The sequence below is a fragment of the Oncorhynchus masou genome, unplaced genomic scaffold (assembly GCF_036934945.1).
Source record: "Oncorhynchus masou masou isolate Uvic2021 unplaced genomic scaffold, UVic_Omas_1.1 unplaced_scaffold_1451, whole genome shotgun sequence".
NCBI lineage: Eukaryota > Metazoa > Chordata > Actinopteri > Salmoniformes > Salmonidae > Oncorhynchus > Oncorhynchus masou.
The window spans coordinates 90,001-107,500 of record NW_027004487.1 but is presented as its reverse complement, the minus strand read 5'-3'; the positions used below and the strand labels follow the sequence as shown (position 1 = coordinate 107,500).

Genomic DNA, 17,500 nt, shown 5'->3' with positions numbered 1-17,500 from the left:
TTTGTATGTGAACCCTGGTCTGACGTAGAGCTGTGTGTGTGTCTAAACACTGTACTGCAGAAGCAATATCCTTGCCTTTCCACTGGAGAGCTGCTGTGGGGCAGCTTTAGGACAGGTTCAATATCTACGATGGTTTATCAATTACTGATGAACCTACATACGGCTGTCTGATACTCAGTGTTCCCACTGATCAGGGCTGTTCTTATTCAGGCTGTACGGTATTGTGTGTGTGTGTGTGTGTGTGTGTGTGTGTGTGTGTGTGTGTGTGTGTGTGTGTGTGTGTGTGTGTGTGTGTGTGTGTGTGTGTGTGTGTGTGTGTGTGTGTGTGTGTGTGTGTGTGTGTGTGTGTGTGTGTGTGTGTGTGTGTGTGTGGATTCTGCAGCAGGCATGCAGGGATGATTGAAGGATAGAGAGATACAGGCAGAGAGGCAGGGTGAGTGTGTGTGTGTGTGTGTGTGTGTGTGTGTGTGTGTGTGTGTGTGTGTGTGTGTGTGTGTGTGTGTGTGTGTGTGTGTGTGTGTGTGTGTGTGTGTGTGTGTGTGTGTGTTGAAAGGCAGAGAGAGCAGCAGGCATCAGAGGCAACAATTAGACCTGATGGACATAAACCCTCTATTTATGACCTGCTCTGACTGACAGTATAGAACTGTGTATAGAACTGTGACGGACAGACAGACAGACAGACAGACAGACAGACAGACAGACAGACAGACAGACAGACAGAAGCTGCTTTCTTTAATACTTCAGTCTTATTGGGAGTAATGGACTGCATCAGAGAGAGACGGGAGAGATTTCTCACAATCCACCTCTTGTTTAATCATCTATCATTTATCTCCATGGTCCAGCAGCATGTCATACTGACGTGAAGACTTGAGACATTTACACACAGTGATATTCCCCCTACACCTCCTCAAGCAGAGGGAGAAGTGGGTTCACTACCTCGTCTACCCAGCATGTCGAGAAACTCCTAAATGAGACCAGGGGTGCGTTCCCATGGCCTCTGGTCAAAAGTAGGGAACTATATAGAGTGCCATTTGGGACACAGACCAGTGGAGGTGGAGTGAAACATGTTCAGTAGAGATAGAGACTAACGAGAAGGTGGAGGTGGAGTGAAATATGTTCAGTAGAGATAGAGACTAACGTAACAGCACAACGCCTTGTAGTCATGCTAGAGCCTGTTGGGTAACAGTGCAACGTCCTGTAGTCATGCTAGAGCCTGTTGGGTAACAGCATAACCTCCTGTAGTCATGCTAGAGCCTGTTGGGTAACAGTGCAACATCCTGTAGTCATGCTAGAGCCTGTTGGGTAACAGCACAATGTCCTGTAGTCATGCTAGATCCTGTTAGGTAACAACAGTACCTCCTGTAGTCATGCTAGATCCTGTTAGGTACCAACAGTACCTCCTGTAGTCATGTTAGATCTTGTTAGGTACCAACAGTACCTCCTGTAGTCATGCTAGATCCTGTTAGGTAACAACAGCTCCTCCTGTAGTAGTGCTAGAGCCTGTTAGGTACCAACAGTACCTCCTGTAGTCATGCTAGATCCTGTTAGGTACCAACAGCACCTCCTGTAGTAGTGCTAGAGCCTGTTAGGTAACATCAGCACCTCCTGTAGTCATGCTAGATCCTGTTAGGTACCAACAGCACCTCCTGTAGTAGTGCTAGAGCCTGTTAGGTAACAACAGTACCTCCTGTAGTCATGCTAGATCCTGTTAGGTACCAACAGCACCTCCTGTAGTAGTGCTAAAGCCTGTTAGGTACCAACAGTACCTCCTGTAGTCATGCTAGAGCCTGTTAGGTACCAACAGCACCTCCTGTAGTAGTGCTAGAGCCTGTTAGGTAACAACAGCACCTCCTGTAGTAGTGCTAGAGCCTGTTAGGTACCAACAGCACCTCCTGTAGTAGTGCTAGAGCCTGTTAGGTAACATCAGCACCTCCTGTAGTCATGCTAGAGCCTGTTAGGTAACAACAGTACCTCCTGTAGTCATGCTAGAGCCTGTTAGGTACCAACAGCACCTCCTGTAGTAGTGCTAGAGCCTGTTAGGTAACAACAGCACCTCCTGTAGTAATGCTAGAGCCTGTTAGGTACCAACAGCCCCTCCTGTAGTAGTGCTAGAGCCTGTTAGGTAACATCAGCACCTCCTGTAGTCATGCTAGAGCCTGTTAGGTAACAACAGTACCTCCTGTAGTAGTGCTAGATCATGTTAGGTAACAACAGCACCTCCTGTAGTAGTGCTAGAGCCTGTTAGGTAACAACAGCACCTCCTGTAGTAGTGCTAGAGCCTGTTGGGTAACATCAGCACCTCCTGTAGTCATGCTAGAGCCTGTTAGATACCAACAGCACCTCCTGTAGTCATGCTAGAGCCTGTTAGGTACCAACAGTACCTCCTGTAGTAGTGCTAGATCCTGTTAGGTAACATCAGCACCTCCTGTAGTCATGCTAGAGCCTGTTAGGTACCAACAGCACCTCCTGTAGTAGTGCTAGAGCCTGTTAGGTAACAACAGCACCTCCTGTAGTAGTGCTAGAGCCTGTTAGGTACCAACAGCACCTCCTGTAGTAGTGCTAGAGCCTGTTAGGTAACATCAGCACCTCCTGTAGTCATGCTAGAGCCTGTTAGGTAACAACAGTACCTCCTGTAGTAGTGCTAGATCCTGTTAGGTAACAACAGCACCTCCTGTAGTAGTGCTAGAGCCTGTTAGGTAACAACAGCACCTCCTGTAGTAGTGCTAGAGCCTGTTAGGTAACATCAGCACCTCCTGTAGTCATGCTAGAGCCTGTTAGATACCAACAGCACCTCCTGTAGTCATGCTAGAGCCTGTTAGGTACCAACAGTACCTCCTGTAGTAGTGCTAGATCCTGTTAGGTAACATCAGCACCTCCTGTATTCATGCTAGAGCCTGTTAGGTACCAACAGCACCTCATGTAGTAGTGCTAGAGCCTGTTAGGTACCAACAGCACCTCCTGCAGCCATCAGTGTAAAGTTTAAATTAGTTAGTAATGTTAGTTTATGACAGTGAAAGGCAAATCAAATCCAATTGTATTGGTCACATATGTGCGTTTAACAGATGTTATTGCAGATGTAGCGAAGTGCTTGTGCTTCTAGTTCTGACAGTGCAGCAATATCTAACAGCTAATATCAAACAATTTCACAACATATACCCAATACACACACATCTAGGTAAATGTAACGGTTCTCGTCTGTCGAAGGAGAAGCGGACCAAAATGCAGCGTGGTGGTTATTCATGTTCTTTAATAAATGAACTAGACATGAAATAACGAACAAAACAAATAACGAATGTGAAAACCTATACAGCCTATCTGGTGAACACAGAGACAGGAACAATCACCCACGAAACAGTCAAAGAATATGGCTGCCTAAATATGGTTCCCAATCAGAGACAACGATAAACACCTGCCTCTGATTGAGAACCACTCCAGACAGCCATAGACTATGCTAGATACCCCCACTAAGCCACACACCCAATACCTAACAAAACCCCAAGACAAAACACACCACAATAAACCCATGTCACACCCTGGCCTGACCAAATAAATACAGACAAACACAATATACTTCGACCAGGGCATGACAGAACCCCCCCCCCCCCCCCCCAGGGTGCGGACTCCCGGACGCACACCAAAACCATAGGGGAGGGTCTGGGTGGGCGTCTGTCCATGGTGGCGGCTCCGGCGCAGAACGTGGACCCCACTCTGTCAATGTCTTATCGTCCTCTTCTCCAGACGTCCCTCCTCCTCGTGTCCTTGGATAGTCCACCCTCGCCGCCAACCATGGCCTAGTATTCCTCACCCAGAACCCCACTGGACTGAGGGGAAGCTCGGGACTGAGGGGAAGCTCGGGACTGAGGGGAAGCTCAGCACTGAGAGGAAGCCCAGCACTGAGAGGAAGCTCAGCGCTGAGAGGAAGCTCAGGCAGGTAGTTGGATCCGGCAGATCCTGGCTGGCTGGCGGTTCTGGCAGATCCTGGCTGACTGGCGGATCTGGAAGAGTCTGGCTGACTGGCGGATCTGGAAGAGTCTGGCTGACTGGCGGATCTGCAAGAGTCTGGCTGACTGGACGATCTGGAAGAGTCCGGCTGACTGGACGATCTGGAAGAGTCTGGCTGACTGGCGGATCTGGAAGAGTCTGGCGGATCCTGGCAGACTGATGGCTCTGGCTGCTCCATGCTGACTGGCAGCTCTGGCTGCTCCATGCTGACTGGCGGCTCTGGCTGCTCCATGCTGACTGGCGGCTCTGGCTGCTCCATGCTGACTGGCGGCTCTGGCTGCTCCATACAGACTGGCAGCTCTGGGTGCTCCATGCAGACTGACAGCTCTGGCTGCTCCATGCAGACTGACAGCTCTGGCTGCTCCATGCAGACTGGCAGCTCTGGCTGCTCCATGCTGACTGGCAGGTCTGGCTGCTCCATGCTGACTGGCAGGTCTGGCTGCTCCATGCTGACTGGCAGCTCTGGCGGCTTCTTGCAGACTGGCAGCTCTGGCTACTAAATACAGACTGACAGCTCTGGATGCTCCATGCAGACTGACAGTTCTGGCTGCTCCATGCAGACTGACAGCTCTGGCTGCTCCATGCAGACTGACAGCTCTGGCTGCTCCATGCAGACTGACAGCTCTGGCTGCTCCATGCTGACTGGCAGGTCTGGCTGCTCCATGCAGACTGACAGCTCTGGATGCTCCATGCAGACTGACAGTTCTGGCTGCTCCATGCAGACTGACAGTTCTGGCTGCTCCATGCAGACTGACAGCTCTGGCTGCTCCATGCAGACTGACATCTCTGGCTGCTCCATGCAGACTGACAGCTCTGGCTGCTCCATGCAGACTGACAGCTCTGGCTGCTCCATGCAGACTGACAGCTCTGGCTGCTCCATGCAGACTGGCAGCTCTGGCTGCTCCATGCTGACTGGCGGCTCTGGCTGCTCCATGCTTACTGGCGGCTCTGGCTGCTCCTTGCAGAGTGACAGCTCCGGCTGCTCCATGCAGACTGACATCTCTGGCTGCTCCATGCTGACTGGCAGCTCTGGCTGCTCCATGCTGACTGGCGGCTCTGGCTGCTCCATGCTGACTGGCGGCTCTGGCTGCTCCATGCTGACTGGCGGCTCTGGCTGCTCCATGCAGACTGACGGCTCTGGCTGCTCCATGCAGACTGGCAGCTCTGGCTGCTCCATGCTGACTGGAGGCTCTGAGTTCTCCATGCTGACTGGCAGCTCTGGCGGCTCCATGCAGACTGGCAGCTCTGGCTGCTCCATGCAGACTGACAGCTCTGGATGATCCATGCAGACTGACATCTCTGGCTGCTCCATGCAGACTGACAGCTCTGGCTGCTCCATGCAGACTGACAGCTCTGGCTGCTCCATGCTGACTGGCGGCTCTGGCTGCTCCATGCTGACTGGCAGCTCTGGCGGCTTCTTGCAGACTGGGAACTCTGGCTGCTCCATGCAGACTGACAGCTCTGGATGCTCCATGCAGACTGACATCTCTGGCTGCTCCATGCAGACTGACAGCTCTGGCTGCTCCATGCAGACTGGCAGCTCTGGCTGCTCCATGCTGACTGGCGGCTCTGGCTGCTCCATGCTTACTGGCGGCTCTGGCTGCTCCATGCAGACTGACAACTCTGGCTGCTCCATGCAGACTGACATCTCTGGCTGCTCCATGCTGACTGGCAGCTCTGGCTGCTCCATGCTGACTGGCGGCTCTGGCTGCTCCATGCTGACTGGCGGCTCTGGCTGCTCCATGCAGACTGACGGCTCTGGCTGCTCCATGCAGACTGGAAGCTCTGGCTGCTCCATGCTGACTGGAGGCTCTGGCTTCTCCATGCTGACTGGCAGCTCTGGCGGCTTCTTGCAGACTGGCATCTCTGGCTGCTCCATGCAGACTGACAGCTCTGGATGATCCATGCAGACTGACAGGTCTGGCTGCTCCATGCAGACTGACAGCTCTGGCTGCTCCATGCAGACTGACATCTCTGGCTGCTCCATGCAGACTGGCAGCTCTGGCTGCTCCATGCAGGCTGGCAGCTTTGGCTGCGCTAAACAGGCAGGAGACTCCGGCAGCGCTGTAGAGGAGGAAGGCTCTGGCTGCGCTGAACAGGCGGGAGACTCTGGCAACGCTGTAGAGGAGGAAGGCTCTGGCTGCGCTGAACAGGCGGGAGACTCCTACAGCGCAGGAGAGGAGAAAGGCTCCGGCAGCGCTGAACATGAGGGAGACTCCGGCAGCGCAGGAGAGGAGGAAGACTCCGGCAGCGCAGGAGAGGAGGAAGGCTCCGGCAGCGCTGGAGAGGCGAGGCGCACTGTAGGCCTGATGCGTGGTGCTGGCACTGGTGGTACTGGGCCGAGGACACGCACAGGAAGCCTGGTGCGGGGAAATGCCACCGGAGGGCTGGTGTGTGGAGGTGGCACAGGATGGGCTAGACCGTGAAGGTGTACTAGAGATCTTGAGAGCAGTGCTGGCATAGGACGTGCAAGGCTAGGTGCACAGGAAGCCTGGTGCGTGAGGCTGGCACCATCTTCACCAGCCGACTAACACGCACCTCAGGACGAGTAAGGAGCGCTGACCCAGGTGCCATCAAATCCCCGACACGCTCCGTCGGGCGAATTCCATGCTTAAAGCACCAACACAGCAACTCCCTCATTTCTCTCTCCTCCAATCTCCCCATTAACTCCTTCACAGTCTCTGTTTCGCTCACCTCCAACACCGGCTCTGGTTCTGGTCTCCTCCTTGGCTCCTCACGATAAACAGGGAGAGTTGGCTCAGGTCTGACTCCTGACTCTGCCACACTCTCCCTGAGCCCCCCCCAAGACATTTTTGGGGCTGACTCTCTGGCTTCCATCCGCGTCGCCGTGCTGCCTCCTCATACCGGCGCCTCTCCGCTCACCACCTCCAGTTCTTCTTTGGGGCGGCGATATTCTCTAGGCTGAGCCCAGGGTCCTTCTCCGTCCAATTCGTCCTCCCATGTCCATCCCTCTCTTTGTTGCTCCTGCTGTTGCTGTTGCCTGTTACCACGCCGCTTGGTCCTGTTGTGGTGGGTGATTCTGTAAGGTTCTCGTCTGTCGAAGGAGAAGCGGACCAAAATGCAGCGTGGTGGTTATTCATGTTCTTTAATAAATGAACTAGACATGAAATAACGAACAAAACAAAGAACGAACGTGAAAACCTATACAGCCTATCTGGTGAACACAAACACAGAGACAGGAACAATCACCCACGAAATACTCATAGAATATCGCTGCCTAAATATGGTTCCCAATCAGAGACAACGATAAACACCTGCCTCTGATTGAGAACCACTCCAGACAGCCATAGACTATGCTAGATACCCCCACTAAGCCACACACCCAATACCTAACAAAACCCCAAGACAAAATACACCACAATAAACCCATGTCACACCCTGGCCTGACCAAATAAATAAAGACAAACACAATATACTTCGACCAGGGCGTGACAGTAAAGGAATGGAATATTTGGACGAGCAATGCCAGAGCAGCATAGACTGAGATACAGTAGAATAGAATAGAAAACAGTATAGACACATGAGATGGGTAATGTAAGATATGTGGACATTATTAAAGTGACTAGTGTTCCATTTATAAAGTTGCCAATGAATTAAAATCTGTGTATATAGGCAGCAGCCTCTCTGTGTTAGTGATGGCTGTTTAACAGTCTGATGGCCTTGAGATAGAAGTTGTTTTTCAGTCTTTTGGTCCCTGCATTGATGCACCTGTACTGACCTCGCCTTCTGGATGATAGCGAGGTGAACAGGCCGTGGGTCAGGTGATTGTTGTCCTTGGTGATCTTTTTGGCATTCCTGTGACATCGGGTGGTGTAGGAGTCCTGAAAGCCAGATAGTTTGCCCCAGTGATGCGTTGGGCAGATCACACCACCCTCTGTAGAGCCCTGCGTTTGTGGGTGGTGCAGTTGCCGTACCAGGCGGTGATACAGCCTGACAGGATGCTCTCAATTGTGCATCTGTAAAGGTTTGTGAGGGTTTTAGGTGACAAGCCACATTTCTTCAGCCTCCTGAGGTTGAAGAGGTGCTGTTGCACCTTCGTCCCTGACCATTTCAGTGTGTCAGTGATGTGTACGCCGAGGAACTTAAATCTTTCCACCTTCTCCACTGCGGTTCCATCAATGTGGGTAGAGGGGTGCTCCCTCTGCTGTTTCCTGAAGCCCACAATCCTCTCCTTTGCTTGTTTGACGTTTCGTGAGAGGTCATTTTTGTTGCACCACACTCCCAGAGTCTCATCATCGCCTCCAACTGAAACTTGATGATTGAGTTGGAGGCGTGCTTGGCCACGCGGTCATGGAGTACAGGAGGGGGCTGAGCAAGCACCCTTGTGGGGCACCTGTGTTGAGGATCAGCAAAGTGGAGGTGTTGTTTCCTACCTTCACCACCTGAGGAGCAGCCCGTCAGGAAGTCCAGGACCCAGTTGCACAGGGCGGGGTTCAGACCCAGGGCCTCCAGCTTAATGATGAGCTTGGAGGGTACTAGGGTGTTAAATGCTGAGCTATGGTCAATGAACAGCATTCTTACATAGGTATTCATCTTGTACAGATGGGCAGGGTGATTGGTGTCTGTACTGTAGGGGTCAGTTAGTAATGTCAGTTTATGACAATGAGAGGCAGGGTGATTGGTGTCTGTACTGTAGGGGTCAGTTAGTAATGTCAGTTTATGACAGTGAGAGGCAGGGTGATTAGTGTCTGTACTGTAGGGGTCAGTTAGTAATGTCAGTTTATGACAGTGAGAGGCAGGGTGATTGGTGTCTGTACTGTAGGGGTCAGTTAGTAATGTCAGTTTATGACAGTGAGAGGCAGGATGATTGGTGTCTGTACTGTAGGAGTCATTTAGTAATGTCAGTTTATGACAGTGAGAGGCAGGGTGATTGGTGTCTGTACTGTAGGGGTCAGTTAGTAATGTCAGTTTATGACAATGAGAGGCAGGGTGATTGGTGTCTGTACTGTAGGAGTCATTTAGTAATGTCAGTTTATGACAGTGAGAGGCAGGGTGAATGATGATGTTCGAAAACGTTAATTAGCACCAGAGTAGACTTCATGCAAGACTACTAATCCCTACAAGCTCCTGCATGTCATCTCTGACTGACACCTTTGCTGACAGGTTTTGTGTAAATTTAAAACTTGTACAAGACAGTTCACACCATCGTCTATTTACAGAAATGTAGCCAATTTATTCATTGCATCATTTTGGTAACATTAGACAGTTAATCCAGAGATTCTTACCTTTGTCTCGCTTCGGCAGTCTGGTCCAGATCATCATGGCATTTGTAGTTCTTTATGATAGCCACATTAGCAGCTAATTAGCATCTCATTTTTGGTGAGTAAATACAGGCAAATGTATTGATAAGTCACCTTGTCTGAGAAATATTTCCATGGTTATCAAAAGCCATGCCAGAGTTAGCCTAAATGAAATATAGCCCTTATTTTAAGTGTTTCTAAAAATCTCCTGTAGGAAAAAATGTAATGGTGAAAAAACTATTGGACAGTGAAAGGCTGACAGTAGTCAACCTGGGCTGTAGTAGACAGTAATGACTGTAGTGAACCTGGGCTGTAGTAGACAGTAATGACTGTAGTCAACCTGGGCTGTAGTAGACAGTAATGACAGTAGTGAACCTGGGCTGTAGTAGACAGTAATGACAGTAGTCAACCTGGGCTGTAGTAGACAGTAATGACAGTAGTGAACCTGGGCTGTAGTAGACAGTAATGACAGTAGTCAACCTGTGCTGTAGTAGACAGTAATGACTGTAGTCAACCTGGGCTGTAGTAGACAGTAATGACTGTAGTGAACCTGGGCTGTAGTAGACAGTAATGACAGTAGTGAACCTGGGCTGTAGTAGACAGTAATGACAGTAGTCAACCTGGGCTGTAGTAGACAGTAATGACTGTAGTCAACCTGGGCTGTAGTAGACAGTAATGACAGTAGTCAACCTGGGCTGTAGTAGACAGTAATGACAGTAGTGAACCTGGGCTGTAGTAGACAGTAATGACAGTAGTCAACCTGTGCTGTAGTAGACAGTAATGACAGTAGTGAACCTGGGCTGTAGTAGACAGTAATGACAGTAGTGAACCTGGGCTGTAGTAGACAGTAATGACTGTAGTGAACCTGGGCTGTAGTAGACAGTAATGACAGTAGTGAACCTGGGCTGTAGTAGACAGTAATGACAGTAGTCAACCTGGGCTGTAGTAGACAGTAATGACTGTAGTCAACCTGGGCTGTAGTAGACAGTAATGACTGTAGTGAACCTGGGCTGTAGTAGACAGTAATGACAGTAGTCAACCTGGGCTGTAGTAGACAGTAATGACAGTAGTCAACCTGTGCTGTAGTAGACAGTAATGACAGTAGTGAACCTGGGCTGTAGTAGACAGTAATGACAGTAGTCAACCTGTGCTGTAGTAGACAGTAATGACAGTAGTGAACCTGGGCTGTAGTAGACAGTAATGACAGTAGTCAACCTGGGCTGTAGTAGACAGTAATGACAGTAGTCAACCTGGGCTGTAGTAGACAGTAATGACAGTAGTCAACCTGGGCTGTAGTAGACAGTAATGACAGTAGTGAACCTGGGCTGTAGTAGACAGTAATGACAGTAGTCAACCTGGGCTGTAGTAGACAGTAATGACAGTAGTGAACCTGGGCTGTAGTAGACAGTAATGACAGTAGTCAACCTGGGCTGTAGTAGACAATAATGACAGTAGTGAACCTGGGCTGTAGTAGACAGTAATGACAGTAGTCAACCTGGGCTGTAGTAGACAATAATGACAGTAGTGAACCTGGGCTGTAGTAGACAGTAATGACTGGGCTGTAGTAGACAGTAATGACAGTAGTGAACCTGGGCTGTAGTAGACAGTAATGACTGGGCTGTAGTAGACAGTAATGACAGTAGTGAACCTGGGCTGTAGTAGACAGTAATGACAGTAGTCAACCTGGGCTGTAGTAGACAATAATGACAGTAGTGAACCTGGGCTGTAGTAGACAGTAATGACAGTAGTCAACCTGGGCTGTAGTAGACAATAATGACGGTAGTGAACCTGGGCTGTAGTAGACAGTAATGACTGGGCTGTAGTAGACAGTAATGACAGTAGTGAACCTGGGCTGTAGTAGACAGTAATGACTGGGCTGTAGTAGACAGTAATGACAGTAGTCAACCTGGGCTGTAGTAGACAGTAATGACAGTAGTCAACCTGGGCTGTAGTAGACAGTAATGACAGTAGTCAACCTGGGCTGTAGTAGACAGTAATGACAGTAGTGAACCTGGGCTGTAGTAGACAGTAATGACAGTAGTCAACCTGGGCTGTAGTAGACAATAATGACAGTAGTGAACCTGGGCTGTAGTAGACAGTAATGACAGTAGTCAACCTGGGCTGTAGTAGACAATAATGACAGTAGTGAACCTGGGCTGTAGTAGACAGTAATGACTGGGCTGTAGTAGACAGTAATGACAGTAGTGAACCTGGGCTGTAGTAGACAGTAATGACAGTAGTGAACCTGGGCTGTAGTAGACAGTAATGACAGTAGTGAACCTGGGCTGTAGTAGACAGTAATGACAGTAGTGAACCTGGGCTGTAGTAGACAGTAATGACTGGGCTGTAGTAGACAGTAATGACTGTAGTGAACCTGGGCTGTAGTAGACAGTAATGACAGTAGTCAACCTGGGCAGTAGTAGACAGTAATGACAGTAGTGAACCTGGGCTGTAGTAGACAGTAATGACAGTAGTGAACCTGGGCTGTAGTAGACAGTAATGACTGGGCTGTAGTAGACAGTAATGACAGTAGTGAACCTGGGCTGTAGTAGACAGTAATGACAGTAGTGAACCTGGGCTGTAGTAGACAGTAATGACAGTAGTGAACCTGGGCTGTAGTAGACAGTAATGACTGGGCTGTAGTAGACAGTAATGACAGTAGTGAACCTGGGCTGTAGTAGACAGTAATGACAGTAGTGAACCTGGGCTGTAGTAGACAGTAATGACAGTAGTGAACCTGGGCTGTAGTAGACAGTAATGACAGTAATAGCTCCACAGTCTCCTCCTGTAGTTATCAGTGTATACAGCCAGGGCTGTAGTAGACAGTTCCTACTGCTAGTTTAAGACCGGAGCCTGTTATCTACTCTTCCATCTCAGTATCCTGTAAATAGTTCGGTGTGTACAGCCAGGGCTGGACGTAGACTGTTAGTAAAACTATTTTAAGACAGTGAGAGACAGTGATAGCCAGGGGGTTTGGCTCTTCCTGTAGGTGTCAGATCTATAGCCAGTCAATGCTAGTTTCTAACAGTGTCATGTCCTGACACACAGCCCAGACCAGGGTTTGGCTCTTACTGTGTGTTGGCTCTGTCCTCCGGTCTCTCTCCGGTCGGTCGGTAGGAGCATTAATATGCCGGAGCATGCTGCTGCTGGGCAGACTGGCTGACTGTGTTGACATGACGACAGCCCTGGTCCTAATTGTCCAGGAGTCTGTTTAATATGCCCTGATCAGGGCTCTGCTGACACAAACACACTGTGTGTGTGTGTGTGTGTGTGTGTGTGTGTGTGTGTGTGTGTGTGTGTGTGTGTGTGTGTGTGTGTGTGTGTGTGTGTGTGTGTGTGTGTGTGTGCATTGGCGTGCATTTGGTGTGTCTGTGTACACACTGACACAAATACACAAACACACACACAGCTACACTGCACCAGCTGTATTCATGTCCCAGGCCTTCTTGAGCTACCTGACTGTTATACTCAGAGTGTGTGTGTGTGTGTGGGTGTGTGTTTGTGTGCGTTTAAGCATGATTTTCTTGTGTAGTTAGTTGATGATTTACCACTTTTTTGGTGTGTGTGTGTATGTGTGTGTGTGTGTATGTGTATGTGTGTGTGTGTGTGTGTGTGTGTGTGTGTGTGTGTGTGTGTGTGTGTGTGTGTGTGTGTGTGTGCTAGCCTTAGCAGACGTGGGATTTTCTGCTCTAGTCTACCAGTGTTTATGGCTACAGAAATGTCTTCTACCCACTACAATCTCATACAGGGATGTCATCTATCCACTACTATCTCATACAGGGATGTCATCTATCCACTACTATCTCATACAGGGATGTCTTCTACCCACTACTATCTAATACAGGGATGTCTTCTACCCACTAGTATCTCATACAGGGATGTCTTCTACCCACTAGTATCTCCTACAGGAGTAATGTGGATCACACATCATTCCAACCTTCGTCCTGAGGGTGATATAGACTGTTATAATAATGCCACAGCAGAATTCATAAACAATCATCCTGTGTGTGTGTGTGTGTGTGTGTGTGTGTGTGTGTGTGTGTGTGTGTGTGTGTGTGTGTGTGTGTGTGTGTGTGTGTGTGTGTGTGTGTGTGTGTGTGTGTGTGTGTGTGTGTGTGTATAGAGCCATCACCCTGGACAACACTCTGGTCATCCTGTCCAGTGTGGCTCCTGATGCTGGACGTTACTACACCCAGGCTGTCAACGACAAGAACGGAGAGAACAAAACCAGCCATCCTATCGTACTGACTGTGGAGAGTAAGTAGAGAGGACACACACACACACACACACACGTAGTCACACACACTCACACAGACGTGTAGACACACACAAACACGCTTACAGACACACACACTCACACACAGACACACACACACACAGACGTGTAGACACACACAAACACACTTACAGACACACACACTCACACACAGACACACACACACACACACACACGTAGTCACACACACACACACACACATACACACAAACACACTCACATACACTCACACAAACATACACACAGACGTGTAGACACACACAAACACACTTACAGACACACACACTCACACACAGACACACACACCTTCCCATACGGTACCAGCAGGTTGTGTTGAAAGCAAATATAACTGTTGTGTTCCTGTTGGGAGGACGTTTCTCTGTTCTCCATGTGTACATCCAACAGGTGTTTTATACTGAGCTGACAGACACAGCTACACTGCCCTCTAGTGGCTGTCTGTCTAACTGTCACCGCCCCTGTCATTCCTGTTACACTCCTAAAGGCTTCTTTGTGGAGGGATACGGTTCTACCAAGAACCGTTCTGATCTGAAGAACTCTTTTTGGAAGACTAGGGTTCTTTGTAAGGTGAAGGGTTCTATCTAGAACCTTTAACATCCTAAGAACTGTTTTTGGAAGAAAGAGTTATTTGATGATTCTTTGGAAGGCGAGAAGGATTCTGCATAGCACCATATATAATATTTCCCAGCATGCTCTATTGCAGGAAGATTTTCAGAATGGTTTGTTTTACTGTAATATTTGTGATTTTGCATGTACATTGATTGGTTGATTAATTTAACGCAACACAAATATGAATAACATACAATTTTCTAAACTTATCCAATCTGTTAGTAATAGGATTTACTGCACCCATCACTGAGATGGTTGTTCCAGTTTAGATGATTGAGGTAGTCAATCTTCCCGACCCTGGCAGCCATTCTGAATGCAAATTGCGGGTGATTAACAATTCCACTTGTTGGGTATCCTATCTCTGTCTGGATTCCAACAGGAATTAAACATCACTTTGCAAGCCAGCATAATGTGACTTGCAGGCCTGATGTGGCCTGTAAACCAGGAGTTTCCTAATGCCACTGTGGTAGGGTATAACTATGCCCTCTGTGAAAGGCCTTATGGTCTATGTAATGTATTGTCATAAATAGTTGCATTTTAAAAGATAATAAGGCTGGTGAAACCGTTTGAAGATAAAATGATCCTTGGTAGAACCATATACAGGGGGTACTATAAAGATCCTTGAATAAAGGGTTCTAGATAGAACCCTCTGCAAAGAGTTCTACCCATGCCCATTAAGGGTTCCTCTATGGGGACTAACTGCACACCCTGTATGGTTCTACTGAGCACCTTTGTTTCTAAGAGTGCAGCCTGTGTAACAGAGGTGTTGTCACACCACATTCCCCTGATGATGTATAACCATATCTGAGACCTGACGACTCCCCAAACTAATGCCTAGGCTTTAGCTTTGGCCAGCAGACCCGGGTTTGAATCCCAGTCGGTCTAGAGTTTCCCTAGAGTTAGAAGCTTGTGCCAGGGGAGGGCTAGGGTCCGACTTAGGTCCTGGTCCAACAGCACACCTCCCTGTCTGTAGTGTGGAGTTGGGTGGTGCTATGGTCCTCCCTGGCTGTAGTGTGGAGCTGGGTGGTGCTACGGTCCTCCCTGGCTATAGTGTGGAGCTGGGTGGTGCTACAGTCCTCCCTGGCTATAGTGTGGAGCTGGGTGGTGCTACGGTCCTCCCTGGCTGTAGTGTGGAGCTGGGTGGTGCTACAGTCCTCCCTGGCTATAGTGTGGAGCTGGGTGGTGCTACGGTCCTCCCTGGCTGTAGTGTGGAGCTGGGTGGTGCTATGGTCCTCCCTGGCTGTAGTGTGGAGCTGGGTGGTGCTACGGTCCTCCCTGGCTGTAGTGTGGAGCTGGGTGGTGCTATGGTCCTCCCTAGCTGTAGTGTGGAGTTGGGTGGTGCTATGGTCCTCCCTGGCTGTAGTGTGGAGCTGGGTGGTGCTATTGTCCTCCCTGGCTGTAGTGTGGAGTTGGGTGGTGCTACGGTCCTCCCTGGCTATAGTGTGGATCTGGGTGGAGCTGGGTGGTACTGCGGTCCTCCCTGGCTGTAGTGTGGAGTTGGGTGGTGCTATGGTCCTCCCTGGCTGTAGTGTGGAGCTGGGTGGTGCTACAGTGCTGGGTGGTGCTACAGTCCTCCCTGGAGTGTGGAGCCTCCCTGGCTGTAGTGTGGAGTTGGGTGGTGCTCCCTGGCTGTAGTGTGGAGTTGGGTGGTGCTATGGTCCTCCCTGTCTGTAGTGTGGAGCTGGGTGGTGCTACAGTCCTCCCTGGCTGTAGTGTGGAGTTGGGTGGTGCTATGGTCCTCCCTGGCTGTAGTGTGGAGTTGGGTGGTGCTACGGTCCTCCCTGGCTGTAGTGTGGAGTTGGGTGGTGCTACAGTCCTCCCTGGCTATAGTGTGGAGCCTGGTGGAGCTGGGTGGTACTGCGGTCCTCCCTGGCTGTAGTGTGGAGTTGGGTGGTGCTATGGTCCTCCCTGGCTGTAGTGTGGAGCTGGGTGGTGCTATGGTCCTCCCTGGCTGTAGTGTGGAGCTGGGTGGTGCTATGGTCCTCCCTAGCTGTAGTGTGGAGTTGGGTGGTGCTATGGTCCTCCCTGGCTGTAGTGTGGAGCTGGGTGGTGCTACAGTCCTCCCTGGCTGTAGTGTGGAGTTGGGTGGTGCTACAGTCCTCCCTGGCTGTAGTTTGGTGCTGGGTAGTGCTACAGTCCTCCCTGGCTATAGTGTGCAGCTGGATGGAGCTGGGTGGTACTGCGGTCCTCCCTGGCTGTAGTGTGGAGCTGGGTGGAGCTGGGTGGAGCTGGGTGGTGCTCTGTAGAGCTGGTGCTGCGGTCCCTGGTCCATCTGACTTGCTGATTTAACCAGCCTATAAATGAGCTCTGTAATTTAATGGCCCCTAATCAAAGCAGATTTATGAAAAGACACTGAGACAGTCTGCATGTGTTACTGATACCAAACACAGGGCCTGGGATCACACACAGAACCCCCCCTCGAGGCAGGGAGAAATGAGATGAGATGGAGAGAGAGATCTCTGATTGAGGCCAGTGAATCGATGGTTGTTTGCAGGGCTGCAAGGCTCTGTGGAACAGGCTGAATGATGGCTCTGCATTTAATCACTTCCTGCTATGTTTATCTCAATTAAACAATATAATGGTTCCTGGTAGGGCTGGGGATTGCCAGGGACCTCACGGTGTGATATCATCACCACACTTAGGTGCCGATACGATATTTATTGTGATTCTCATGATTCTCACGATTCTCTATGTGTTTGCGATTCGATAATGTAAATTTATTGCGTTTGGATGTTCCAAACATATTGCCTCACCACATGTCTGCTGCAGAGAGACAAGAGAGAGACGAGAGAGAGACGAGAGAGAGACGAGAGAGAGACGAGAGAGAGACGAGAGCGAGACGAGAGAGAGACGAGAGATAGATGAGAGAGAGACGAGAGAGGGACGAGAGCGAGACGAGAGAGAGACGAGAGAGAGACGAGAGAGAGACGAGAGCGAGACGAGAGAGAGACGAGAGAGAGACGAGAGCGAGACGAGAGCGAGACGAGAGAGAGACGAGAGAGAGACGAGAGAGAGACGAGAGCGAGACGAGAGAGAGACGAGAGAGACGAGAGAGAGACGAGAGCGAGACGAGAGCGAGACGAGAGCGAGACGAGAGCGAGACGAGAGAGAGACGAGAGAGAGACGAGAGCGAGACGAGAGAGAGACGAGAGCGAGACGAGAGAGAGACGAGAGAGAGACGAGAGAGAGACGAGAGAGAGACGAGAGCGAGACGAGAGAGAGACGAGAGAGAGACGAGAGCGAGACGAGAGAGAGAGAGAGAGACGAGAGAGAGACGAGAGAGAGACGAGAGCGAGACGAGAGAGACGAGAGAGAGACGAGAGAGAGACGAGAG

General features: G+C 50.0%; 1 protein-coding gene across 1 annotated transcript in view; it reads left to right on the top strand.

The window, feature by feature from the left end:
• The window catches only part of LOC135530886 (protein sidekick-2-like), a gene marked incomplete at its 3' end in the record, with an annotated part of 130,942 nt that overhangs the window by 28,364 nt on the left and 85,078 nt on the right, over window positions 1-17,500 (top strand). Inside the window, exon 4 of the mRNA XM_064959060.1 lies at window positions 13,387-13,520. Within this exon, the coding sequence (XP_064815132.1) occupies window positions 13,387-13,520 (134 nt within the window). The remainder of the gene's footprint in view (window positions 1-13,386; window positions 13,521-17,500) is intronic.